At 49.9% G+C, this 13045-nt stretch overlaps 1 protein-coding gene across 6 annotated transcripts in view; it reads left to right on the top strand.

The window, feature by feature from the left end:
• The window catches only part of RPH3A (rabphilin 3A), a 149057-nt gene extending 136546 nt beyond the window's left edge, over positions 1–12511 (top strand). For all 6 annotated transcript variants that reach the window (XM_090062628.1, XM_090062630.1, XM_090062625.1 and 3 more), the window contains 6 exons: positions 464–590; positions 1938–1994; positions 3006–3157; positions 5339–5420; positions 6752–6848; positions 8221–12511. In XM_090062628.1, coding sequence (XP_089918754.1) covers positions 464–590; positions 1938–1994; positions 3006–3157; positions 5339–5420; positions 6752–6848; positions 8221–8351 — 646 coding nt within the window. In that variant the 3' untranslated portion in view covers positions 8352–12511. The remainder of the gene's footprint in view (positions 1–463; positions 591–1937; positions 1995–3005; positions 3158–5338; positions 5421–6751; positions 6849–8220) is intronic.
• Positions 12512–13045: the final 534 nt, after the last annotated feature.

Below are 13045 nucleotides of genomic sequence, written 5' to 3'. Positions count from 1 at the left end.
AGGAGTTTCTGCCTCCGCTACAGTGCTGCGGGTCTCGAGCTGCTGGCTATGGACACTCGCTCTTTTCTCCAGCACGTTAGATGGTTGGGAACTGGGATCTTTTGAAATTGCTGTTCTGCGGGGACTGCCCAAATGTGGCTATGCTCTTCTGATTCAGAAGACGGTTCAAGAGGTCAGAACTTCTCATACAAGGGAAGTTCCAGGTTTCTTGGATCCCGGCACTGAGGTGGAAGCTGCTAGATACGGCAGGGACCTTAGGTGTGACTTTGCTTTCTACCTCCCTGCAGGCTTTGCTTTCTAAAGTGTAACATGGAAACAGGAGAGGTGTCCTGTGGACAAGTGCCCCACATTCCCACAAGTGTCAGGCAGCAATGGCGTTTTTGCAAGGGAGGTTGCACTAATCTGAGCTGGGTTGCTCTCTGAGCCATTCACTATTAAAGTCTCTCTTTCCTGTTCTGCTCAGGATCTCTGTGTGTGATGAAGACAAGTTTGGCCACAATGAATTTATTGGTGAAACAAGATTTTCTCTGAAGAAACTCAAACCCAACCAGAAGAAGAACTTCAACATCTGCTTGGAGAGAGTAATACCGGTAAGATTTGTGAAGCTCTGTTATGCCGGGTGCATGATCTAGCACGTGTTAGGCTTCGGGGGGAAGGTGTATTTGCTACTCAAAAGGCTGCATCTGATCCTCACGGATATTTGGATGTCTGAAATAAATGGAAGTAAGGCTCCTAAACACCTTTGAGCACCTGGGCCCTATGAATGTCAAGGTCTCCAAGGAGTTGTTCACAGTCTCAGAAGCCGGTCCCTGATCTCGGTCCCAGCCACGTCAGTCCGAAATAACTTCACTGGCAGCCGTCACTGGCATAAGAACTTGGCCCGATGCGTGTCCTGGGCACAGACATGATGTGCCAGCTCCTCAGTGCATTTTGTCCCACAGATTAATGCATCTCTATTTTAGAAGCTGTTAAAAAGACCAAGCTTCGTAGTGATGCAGATGGAGGAAATGTTTGGTTTCCAGCCCACGTGCTGGCTCCGAGAGGCCGTGCTGATTCTGCGGTAGGCGGCTGAGCTCCATTGTGACAGCTGCATCTTTCTTGTGCCGTGTCTTGATGGGTATTGCTTCTCCTGCTGCTCCTGAGGCATGAACACAGTATCAACCTGTTGTTCCTTTGACCCATAGCAGCAGAGCAGTTGTTGCAAACCTGGAGCCGTGGGGGCACAAACACCCCGAGCGAGGCTGTAGTCGAGCTGGCTGGGATTATTTTGGGGCAAGAACAGAAACTTTCTATGGAAATGGATTGATTCTGCAGGAGGGGTTTGCTGAGATGGGTTTGGAGGTTCTTGATTAGGAGAGAGCGGTGGCATAACAGCACAGACTACCCTGCAGCCTGGCAGGTGGATGTCCCGTTAGGATCATTGGGCACCTGGATTCAAGTCCCCCCGTCTGATTTGAAGGTGGGATTTGAAACCGCATCTCAACATCCCGGCTCAGTACACCGACTGCTGGGTTATTGTCTTGTCTGGGGGAGCTTGTTCTTGCTTTCACGTGAACGGTTTTAAAGATCATTTTATGCTCCAAGACACAATGACCAAAACTCCTCCAAAAACCCTAAAAAATAATTCACGAATTGCAATTCTCTTTTTTCCAACCAGCCCTTAGCGTGTAGCTGCCTGTCTCCTTCACATATACGAATGTTAATACTTTGCTGGTGTCTCTAGCATTGGTTCTTGCAATAAATTAATTTATAGGAGGGCCTAGAGAGGCACCACGTACCCCTGGAGACCTCTGAGAGCTTATGGGAATGAATTCCCATTTCCATCTCTGGAGATCAGTGCGACATGTGGGTTGGACACATAGGCCGCCAGCAGCTGCCTCCTCTAGCCTGGGCAGTTATTAAAGGAAACCTTTGTCTTTGTTCTTTCCTACCCCCAGATGAAACGTGCTGGGACAACCGGCTCGGCGCGTGGGATGGCGCTATATGAAGAAGAGGTAAGAGGCTGCACTGTCCTCACCTGCACTGCCTCTGGGTTGCAGGGGGCTGCATTTGCCCTCCTGATGGTGCTCGTGAGCCAGCAGTGATGCTTTCCAGCTTTGATCCTGAGGCTTCATGGCTGTTGGTTACACGAAGAGGGCAGCGATGGGGTGAAGCTCACCCCAGGACTGCTCTGCTTTTCTGTGCTCGGCCATGGGAGTGAGAAACACTTCCGCACTCAGATCCAGCTACCCGGGGGTGGGACCCAAGGTCATTCCTGGGACCCAGATTTCGCCCTTGGGAACTACCCAAGTCAGTGGGGGTAGGGGGTATGTCTGTCTGCATAGATCCAGTCGAACCGCGGAGATGTTGCTGGAATCAGAAATGAGTTTCTTTGAATACTTGGCAGAGCTGGAAGACTCCAGCTCTCCCCCTACCCTCCTGTATCCTCCCTGCTTTTGCGTTTCAAATATCTAGTGATAAGTGGGAAGGGTTAGCAAATAACTATCGATTGATCAGTTCGCTCCAGGCGACTCTGACTTCGGAACGAGGGCATGTTTCTTGTGAGATCCCTCTCCCCTTTCTGCCTCTAGCACTCCTGCTTGCAAAATGAGCTTTGTGATTTTAGCCTTGTTCCAACCTGAAATGGAGAATGAAGCTTTCAATGTATGAAGATCGGTGGAGCAAAGCTAGCTACAATAGTCCTGGATGGGGCCTGCTGAGCTAACGCCCGTCTCTGCCGAGCTCAAGCTTTTAAAGCTTTATCAAATAGAGAAAAGATGACAATACCAACAAGTACCAGAATAACTGCAGCAGGTTTTCCTGCATGTTACAGTCCTAGGTTTTTAAGCACTGCCTTCCTCTGCAGTCTCATTTTGCAGCCATTAAAAGCTTTTTCTGGGTTCATTTCCTCTTTCCTATGCATTGCACGATGCTGTCCCTGCCTGCTGGATTCCCAGCTGGGGCCTGTCTTGTAGCCAGGGCCCAGATCCCCAGTCCTTGCTCAGGCCTCTGGCTTCCTCTTGCAGGTAGAGCGTGGCAGCGAAGTGGATGAGCGAGGCAAGATCCTGGTGTCTCTCACGTACAGCACTCAGCAGGGCGGCCTGATCGTCGGCATCGTACGCTGTGTGCACCTGGCCGCGATGGACGCTAACGGGTACTCGGACCCCTTCGTCAAACTGTGAGTGGAAGCAGAAGGGTGCCAGCATTCAGGAGGACAGATGTTAGGAGGGCAAGAGGCCAGGTCTGGCTTATAGCACAGACACTGTCACGTAGTGCTGGAAGATGCCATCTCTGTTTGGAGCTAGGAATATCACTGACCAAGCCAGAGCAGAGCACAGTAATGGGTGGGTGAGATGCGTTATGTTCAGTTTTGTCCTAAACCAGCAGCCTCGCCAGCTTAATTGCAACCGTAGGATCTTTGGGCTGGCAGAGACGTGGCACATCAGCCTGTGTAACACGGCGCTGCCCCTCCATACCTGATACGTATGTCTGTGGGCCATAGAGGTCTCTGCTGCAGTCGTCCCAGTGGCCCCAGCATACGTGAGCTAGCTTGGCCCTACCCAGGTCTGGCACTAAGAGCTGTGGCATTGTGGGTTCAACGTGAGCTTGAGGATGTACTTGAGATGCAGGGCAGTATAGCCCACAATGAGACCTGTGCAGCCCCAGCTAGGGTGCTGCCTGCACCCGGCTAGCTCAGGTCTGCCTACACGACGGGGCCGTGACTGTGGTGTCAGAGGCGTGCTCCAGGAGACAAACAGATGCACACACCCTTTCGATGCATATCACACCCGGGGGGTTCCAAGATTTGCTTCTGATTTTTGACTCCATGAGGCCCCTCAGTATGAAACAGCTGTAGCAGAGAGGAGGGTGAGACTTGAACTAGCAGGACCCATTTCTTCTGACAAAGGCGTGAGTTGTAGCCATCGAGTCATCTTGCCATTAGCTGGGGGCGTGGGGGGGCATGGCAGGTGCCTGTGGGACTTGCACCGCAGCTCCACTGCCTGGGATCAGACTCGCACACTGGCTTAGCACAGAGCCACCAGCGAATCTGGTGAATGAATGCAGACGTGGGGGTTTGCTGCACTTCACATCAGCAATGCCTCAGTGCCTCTTGAAGTGCCTGAGCTGTTTCGTAGTCGCTCACCTCTGCGGCGGCGATGGTTACACCGTGCTGCACGAGGCAGGGCGAAGAGTGCTAGCGGTTCGCAACCCAGCTACGGCGTAAGGGCGGGTAACGTGGGAGTGCGTTGCAAACCAAGAAGTTAAGCTCTTGCCTTTTCCAACCAGACCTGGCCTATAAACCTGCACCAGATATTCCCCACATGGTCATTTCCTGTATCGCTGCAGCAACGATGCTCCCCCCCTCAAATGAAAATGAAAACCAGCAGTAACTCCTATCTGCAGTGATAGTCACCTTTTTTGGTGTGTCAGAGTTGAATATTTTTTCCTCCAGTGTTTTGCTACTTGTTCTCCCCCCTTGCTTCAACCGGTAGAAGATGGAGTTTTCTTTGTTATGGTATCCAGTGAGGATTTAGTTATGACCAACTGTAGTTGTGGGTTTGGGACTGGATTGCTAGCGTAGGGCTTCTAATCCTTTCTACGCTTTATAAACAAAATTACCTCGTTCAGCTTGCTTATCCGTGCTTCGTTAAATGCTAATGGATTATCTTTACTATTTTTTGCATAAATCTCTCCAGACCAGTTGCTGGTTGTGCTCTCAGTGTTGAAATGCTCAGCAGGAGAGGCACAATGGAGCAGCTTGCCGTTAAGGTTGGGAGTCTGGGTGGGCACTGTATAGCAGTAAGGAATCTGTCTACTCATTTTCAGTGCCGTGAGTCTTGTAGCTCATAGACCTCAACAGCACGAGTCAAACTCTTTTTGATTACACACGTATTTCAGATTGGGCCTGTTTTGCATTTTAATATGCCTGTAGCCATTTCTGTTATAATTGCCTTTTCCGTTAAAGCGCCTGGTGAGAAATGCGCAGTGCAAATAAAATGAATGAATGCAAGCACTCACGTGAGCTCGCTGTGCAGCAGAAGCCGGGGCTAAGATCCAAGTGGTGGGTCTGCAGACTATGCGAGGTAGCTTGGGAAGAGAAGCTTGAAAAGCGCATGCTAAGTGCACCACTTGTAGGGAGATTTCTGCTGAATCCAGTGCTCAGTGCTACATGAACCTCTGTAGTGTTAGTCTGGAGTCTGGGAATTTTACAATCGAGTGTATTCACTCATTTTGTGATTGCGGTATAGATGTAGCTTCCTTGGCTATTGTACTTCCGGTCCAGAAACCCCTTTTTGTAGCTTGTGAGCTGGTTCCTTTCATTCATTTAAATTTCTAAGATGCTTTATGTTGCTCCTAGTTGGCTGAAGCCCGACATGGGGAAAAAGGCCAAGCATAAGACGCAGATTAAAAAGAAAACCTTGAATCCTGAATTTAACGAGGTAAGGACAGACATCCGCGCGTTTTTTTTAATGGGCCACGCTATTGTATCTCGCTGTGTATGAGGATCTGAAGGTGAACTCGACAAGCTGCAGTTGCTCTTTCATGCTCTTTGCTTTCTTCAAACTGTTCGAGGATCTTTTGGAAATGAATGAGGACAAAGTTAATTAAAGCCTGAGAGTCAGGATCTGGGCTAGTTCAGCTTCTAATTTCCAGCTTCATCTTCTTGATAAGGAAGACATATGCACGCTCAGTTGATCACAAGAATTTAGTATCCTCTTTCCCTCTGTGAAGAAGGAAGAGTGATTTCAATAACTCAGGACCAGACACTGTAGATATGTGGTGGGATCTGGGTACGTGGTGGGATAATATTGGCGAGGAACAGACCGAGAAGCTGCTGCCACCCTTTAATTGCTTCTTGCTGTAGCCTCCTACTACTGGATGGAGTCATGTTCAAAGTGTCGTGGGCACACTACAGGTAGTCTGGATGATGATGATGATGAAGCTGATGATGTAGTGAAAGGTCCAATCTGAACAACGAACTCAGACCCAAGATGTTTGCCCTCCCATGGGACTTGGTCCAGCTAAGGGCACTGCATGCTTGTCTCCTGTTGGCTTTGATGAGAGCTGGGGGTACCCAGCTCCTTTCCAGTCTGGGTCTCATGCAGCTTTTGTCCAGTCTGCGCGATTGCTTTTGAAAGGCAGCACTATCTGCTTGGCTGTTCGGGAGCTGTGGGCGACCACGCAGTGATTGGAGCGGGGAGAGCTGGGCGCCAGGCCTCTGGGGGTGACCCCCTGGCTCTGCTGAGTCTGTGCCAGTCGGTGTGTCTGCATCACTCCTGGCCCGGTTCTCAACTTCCCGTTGACTTCAGTGCTAGTGCTGCCATGCTCAGCACCACGATACGGCATGCTTTTGGCCCTTCTTGGGTCAGTGCCTCTATAAATAGCCCCATGAGAGGTGAGGAGTGAGCAGAGTCCTGACCCTCTAGACTGTACTAGAGGGACAGTTGTAAAGGTTGCGCCGTTCCCAGAGCGGGGAGATTGCCACCCACACTCTGGCTGCTTGTGTTTCTGTTTCTCCCTCACATGACAGGAGGGGCCTGGCCGGTATTTTAAGAGTAAGATGGATGCAAACATTGCTTGTGTATTTGTGAAGTGCATTTGGACCTGAGGTCTTTGCTGCTGCAGCCGTGTGGAGCACAGTTCCTGCTGGCATGCAGTTCGGTGTCCATGATGCCAGGACGTTTCTTGACATCCATTAACAGCGTGTCCTTGTGTTTCCTCTGCAAGCTGGGTTCTGGGCATGAATCTTAGCACTTTGTCCTTTTTCCAGGAGTTCTTCTATGACATAAAACACAGTGACCTGGCCAAGAAGTCGCTGGACATATCGGTCTGGGATTACGATATCGGCAAGTCTAACGATTACATTGGTGAGTGGAAGGTTTCCAGCCTCTGGGATGATTCGTGGGAAGCTCGCACTCTCTCAGCAAACCCTTTGAGGTCACCCACGGTGTCTCGTCGTGGGGCTGGGGGGCCAAGTTTCAGGACTGACCGCAGTCGGCTTGCTCTGCTTGTAAGCTTGGCAGTGGTCAGGCTTCTGGGCCTGACTCCAAACTGCAGGCACTTCTGCTTGGAAGGGCGCGACATTCGGCGTATGAATGCATCCCTCCCTTATAGCAGCTCTCTTTAAACATTTGATGCCTTCGGTGCTTTTAAATGACTCTGCAATGCCATGCCCTGAGCTCCTCTCCGGTGCTTGCAAATGTAAGGCATTCCCTTGTGCAGCTGCAAGGCAGGACCGTCTGGGCAGAGGCTGTGATGCACGACTGCACCACGCCGTCACACGGCAGACCTGGGGACAGGAGCGGGCCCTGTGGACTCTACCCGGTGTTAACTGTGGGATCCCACAAGGATGTTCGCCTGGTACAGCCTTGCTAGTGTCACAGTCTCCACAGAGGCAGGCGTGTCACACGTGGGCTGCTGGGGGAGCAGTGTTAGCACAAACGTGGCAATGCAGGGGTCAGCAGGTGCCCGGGAGAGTTTGTGCCTGTGCCGCCCTGTCTGCACTGCTGTTACCCATGCTGGCACGAGGAGCCTAGCCCAGGTGTGCCAGGGGCTCACCAGCAACTGGCAACACGGACAGAGCCCACGCGGGGCCAAGACCACCGCCTCCTGCATCACATCCTGGGGCACACGTGTCACCCCTCCTGAGTACATGTACCCCTTGGCATCCCAGCAGGCCATGCGTGTAGGCTGAACATCTCCAGCTGCTCCCCAAGCCCCAGGGCACCCCGATGCTCCCTTCCTGCTGGCATAGGCCAACAATAATGGGGCAGAGGCTGGAACAATGTGGCGTGAGCAAGTTACACCATTTGCTGATGGTGACCCGGACTCCAAAGACCAGGCTGTGCCCTCCCTGATCAACAGGCCTTCCCTGTCTAGACCAGTGGTTTTCAACCTTTTTTCATGTGCAGACCCCTAAAAACATTTCAAAGAGAGGTGCGGACCCCTTTGAATTGTAACGTGTGGGTATTTGTGTACATTTGATTCATCACAGCTATCTTTCATGGACCCTTTAGACATAGTCTCTGGACCCCCAAGGTGCCGTGGACCACAGGCTGAAAATCACTGGCCTAGACGGGTTGAGAGAGAGGGGTGGGTGGAGGTCCTATTGGGGTTTGGGCATCCATGCCTGTTGGTCGGTGCTGCGTTGTTTTTGTGTGCAGCTTTAAACTGGGGGGATGGGAATACAGGGAAGCCCAGCATCATCTTGAAATATCTTGTCTGCTTGCTTCCTTCCAGGTGGGTGCCAGTTGGGCATCACTGCCAAGGGAGAGCGCTTGAAACACTGGTACGAGTGTTTGAAGAACAAGGATCAGAAAATCGAGCGCTGGCACACTCTACAGAACGAGAACCACATTGCCAGCGATTAGGAGTCTCTCGCCTTCCCCCCCGCGCAAGTCTCTCATGAATCCCCCCCGCTCTCCTGCCAGCTCGCCGTAGATCCCCCGTGTCTGTCCTCCGACACATCTGCGCCTTGCGTGCGCATCTTGGGATCTCCTTGATGCCAGCGTTCGCTCTGTTCATCATCCCCCTTCCAAAAAACACCCGGATCTTTTTTTATAGGCAAATCCAGCTTTCTTTCTTTTTTTTCCCCTGACCAGTGACGCATAATTCTGTCAAGCAATAGTCCCGTGCTGTGCGTTTCCATTTGTCTCTTGTTTCTCACTAGTCTCACCCGCCTCGTACAACGATTGCCTTTTCTCCTTGTTGAAAATACATGCTTCTTGAGGTGTTAATCCACCTGGGCACGCATTGCTCCATCCTCACTTTTACCCAAGCCTTTCATTTGTATTTCTGCATGTGTCCACCTCCTTCCCCTCCTCCGTATGTTCTCTGTGTTAACTGAAGTCCTTTTAGCATCCGTTCTGGTCTGGAGGGCTCGCAGTCACGGAGCCTACTGCATTATATGGCTTTCAGCACTGAGCATGGTTGAAAGCCAGTGTCACAACACTGGGCGGTCCTGTTCACCTGATATCGATACCTCAGTTGCAATAAGGAACAAGGTGGTTCTGCTTTGGTTTTGTTAGAAACATCACTAAGGAACTGCATTTTCCCCGTCAGGCCCGCAGAGGTAACCCTGAGAGTACTAGCTATTTGGCCGAATGGGTTCATTTTAGCAGTGTTGTAGCGCTAGCAAATTGTGTGGCACATGCTTTTGAGTTTCCACAGGAAGGATCCTGCAGTATTATGTCACTTAAAAAACCCCAAACCTGCAAATACAGATCCACAATCATCTGGGAAACAAGAGAGATCTGGCTTTACTGGGCTTTTTTTTTTCTCCAGATGCAATTAATTTTAGAGCTAGAAATGTTCCCATTCGCTCCTCACCCCCTTCTTTTCAACTCGCGACTACCTCCCATCCCACTCCATGATATAGCAAATAACTACGCCGAGGGCAGAACTGGTCATGCCCGTGTGGGGTAATACTGTCTGTTCCATCGTGATTTCAGATGGGCTCGTCTCACTGTGCCACGCGGAGGGGGAACCGTTTCCCAAAGAGCTGGTGCGTTCAAACATTGTCTCTCTTTCTTTTCAAGTATCACCATTAATGAAATTACCCTGGACAGGTAGAGGTCTTCCAGCTTCATGTTGTGTTTTTTTTTTTCATCCTGATGGGCTTCTTTGTATTATGCGCAAAAGAAGCATTTATTTTCTTTAACCCGTGCTTAATTTCTTGTCTTCAGCTGTTTTATTTCATATCAACAAAGGGAGAGTCAACAAGCTCTTGAATTGATACTGATGTTTTTTGTACCCTTCCGCGGCCCCCTCTGTTTTATGCGACCTTCGAGTGTAGCACCGTCAACGTTAGCACAAGAAAACACTGTCAGTCCGCTACAAACTCAGCATGTCAAACAGAACTGAAAACCTCCGTCGTCCCGCGCCGCCGCCTCCGGCGCCCTCTCGCTCTAGTCTCAGCCGTGGTGGTTTTGTGTGGTGTGTCCTGGAGTTGAACTGCACCTTGAAGTCATTAGGTTTACTTTTATTTATTTTTTTTACTTTGATGGATTATTCTCCTCTCCTAGACTTTTTTTTTCAGTGGGGTTTACTAGTCCTAGGAGTTTGCTATGAACATCTTTCTTAAGCTTTAACTTCCACAGCTAGAGGGAAAGCCGGTCCTCTATCCCGCATGGGCTGTCGCCATCCTGTTTCGCCCGCGGCGTGCTCTTCTCAGCAGACTCGAGGCTCCTTCTCCAGGACTTCCCCGTGTCGCAGGCTGCAGGTGCAAGTCCCCGGGTGTTTGGGAAGAGCATCGCTCGATGGGATAACCTCCGTCACTACCGTCACGCCGCTGTGGGCTCTGTGCATGATGTCTTTAAGCTGCTGTTATGGTTTATGGATTGTTTCTTGTCCTCTCGTGTAGTGTGATTCTTTTCCGCTTTTAAGCACATAGGTGTGTATTGTTACCGGGAGCATTGGCTCCTGTCTTAATTTAAATGTCTCAGACAAAATCTAGATGAGTACTCTCTCTCTCTCTCTCTCTCTCTCTCTCTCTCTCTCATGCAAGCTCTCTCGCCGTCTTTTCTCAAGGTTAAGAGCGATCAATATTGTTTGCCTTGTTCTGCGAATGCCAACAAAGGCCCACTGCTCCTGTCTCTAAAATACTGCAGTCTGCTCTTGCTCTGCATTGGTCCCCAACCAGCCCTGCAGCGACGCCAAGCGCTGTGGGCACCATCGCCCTTAGCAGTCCCTGTCAGCCGGAGGAGCCGTGTCTCTGCGGGAAGCTGAATTTCCCCTGCCTGTGACCAACCCCAAGCCATGGGCCAGGGTATCGCTGCTCTCAGTCCAAGCCCCGCAGCGCACAACAGTCGATGATGGTCACATTAGGAGGTGCCAGGTGTCCCACGGTCTTCAAAGCCGTGGCTCCTTCTGCGATGGCCTGGACAAACCCTCCAGTTGTGTGCCCCTTCCCGTGGACTTTGTAGCCAAGCAAGCTGCTTGTTTCTCTTGCTTGCTCGCGGGTGGTGTATTAACCAGGCCCTCAATGATACAGGTGAGCATGAGGGTCAGCTTTCTGTTATTTTCCCTTTGTTTTGCATTGGCAACTGTTCCTTTTGGCCCTGCTCTTCCATGTTACTGTCTCCTTTTCGTCCTCAAAGACATTTTCCTAGGCCACAGTTAGGATTAAATTGAATGCAGCCTGGCATGAACTCCATTCATAATGATAATAATCACAGTAACCTCCAGCAGTAGGTCACCCTTCATTCCTCCCCGCCTTCCTTCCTCTCCAGAGCGTCTTCTGTGTCCGGGTCACTTGTTTGTTCACTCAAGACACCTAGAGGGACATTTGCAAAGGGCGTGATGGGCCCTGTGCCCACGGAAAGTTTAAAGGACTCTGGTTGTTGTTCTCTTTCATGCCTAATAGCTCTCCTGGAGTCTGGCACTGATCAAAATTGAATCCAAAAGTCCCAAGTTACGTCCATCACAGTTGACCTGGGCTGAGGATGGAAACTAGAATTGTTCTTTTTTTTCTCTGACTATTTTTGGGTCTTGGCCGGATTTTGCCTTCTCCCTACCATCGTGCCATTGTTGTGAGCGGTTCGTTCAACCGCTCGCTTCTGAAGTCCTCTAAGTCTTCTGAACTAGGTACGTCCTTCTCTGTCAGTTCATCCTTCCTTCCCCAGCTTCCAGGTTTGGTGCAGGTTTTTCCATTTTACCTGAGAGAGACGAAAAAACCGACTGTAACCAGGGCTGACTTTTCAAACTTGGAAATAATGCAGCATTCATTTGAGAACGGAAATGGCCAGAGGTGTTCACATGACCTCCCCTGGCCCTGCCAAGTCAAGCACTCTTCACGCAGGGTGAAAATCAGGTTCACAGTTTTTATAGTGGCATAGCATGAGGTTTTACACGTTTTCTTCTAGCATTTACAGCATGCTTAGAAATGGCACAGTACTTCTAAGGTGCGATGGTGCGAACTTGGAATGGGGACGCTCCTTCCAAATAGGACAATAGTAAAAAATATCAGCAAAAAAGGGCAATCAAGCAATGCTTTCCCTTCTTAAAGCTACCTAGCGGCTGCGCCTGCTTTGTATAAAGGCACGGAACAAGCAAACAAAGGTTGACTTGACTGTGGCAACTTCTCACCATCTCCTCTCTTGACAGGCTCGACTCGTCTGCTTTACTTTTGAAGGAATTCTAGTCGAGCCGTATCCTTGCTCAAAAAACAAAACCAAATCACCGTTTCCAACACAACTTTCTGAGTATTGTGTACCTCTCATCCAGCGTCTCCATCCGCCCTGTAGTTTCCTCTGACTTTCTGTTGGCAATCTGTGACCTGAACTATTTTCTTTCCCTTGTAAATAAAGCATGCACTTAGAGATCGGGAATGGTGCATACGCCTCTTCTACCAGTGTTTGCAGATTAACTTGCATGCAGTGATTTTACAGGCAAAAATACCAGTTTACAACTATTAAAAGGAAAAAAAAAATGTAACACAGGAACTAGAACTACAACAGTCTTCCGCTGCATGTAATACCGACCTCTTCTCTTGTCATGTGATAGCCAATAAAGTAAAACTATTGAAAGACAAGCACGTTTCTTGGGGTTTTTTTTTCTTATGATAACATGAGTTCACAGGAGAGTGCACCGGGAGGGACAAAATGATGGAACCTGCAGCTGGCACGAATCGGTGTTGCCACCTTGACGTCACAGGAGCTGCGTTGGTTTAGATCAGGAGAACTATCTCGAAGGATGGGAACTGGTGGGCTTGTTCACTGTATACTCAGTAAAATGCCCATGCTTGTGGAACGGGTGTGGGCCAGAAAACAGTTGCATGTGTTTTCTTGCATATCACGGGGAGCTTTATTTCAAATGCTACTAGGAATTTGAGTGCACATGACATGAGAGAAGTACAGCAAGAAATTGCTGACCCTTTCCAGGCAAAGCTAAAAGCAAAATCTGCTGCAGGCTTGTAGGGAGCAGAGCAAGGAGTATTTGATTTCCTGGCGGGTGCTACTCAGTGGGCGCATCTACACGTGTGCATTTACTGCGCAGTATGGGCACATGTCTACATGTGCACACCTGTACTGTGCAGTAAACATGGCAACTTACACCAACTTGAGTG

This window comes from Crocodylus siamensis, chromosome 9 (assembly GCF_052110815.1).
Source record: "Crocodylus siamensis isolate JL-2025a chromosome 9, ASM5211081v1, whole genome shotgun sequence".
In the NCBI taxonomy this organism is placed as follows: domain Eukaryota; kingdom Metazoa; phylum Chordata; order Crocodylia; family Crocodylidae; genus Crocodylus; species Crocodylus siamensis.
Note: the sequence above shows the minus strand (reverse complement) of the source record. Positions and strands in the feature narration are given on the sequence as shown.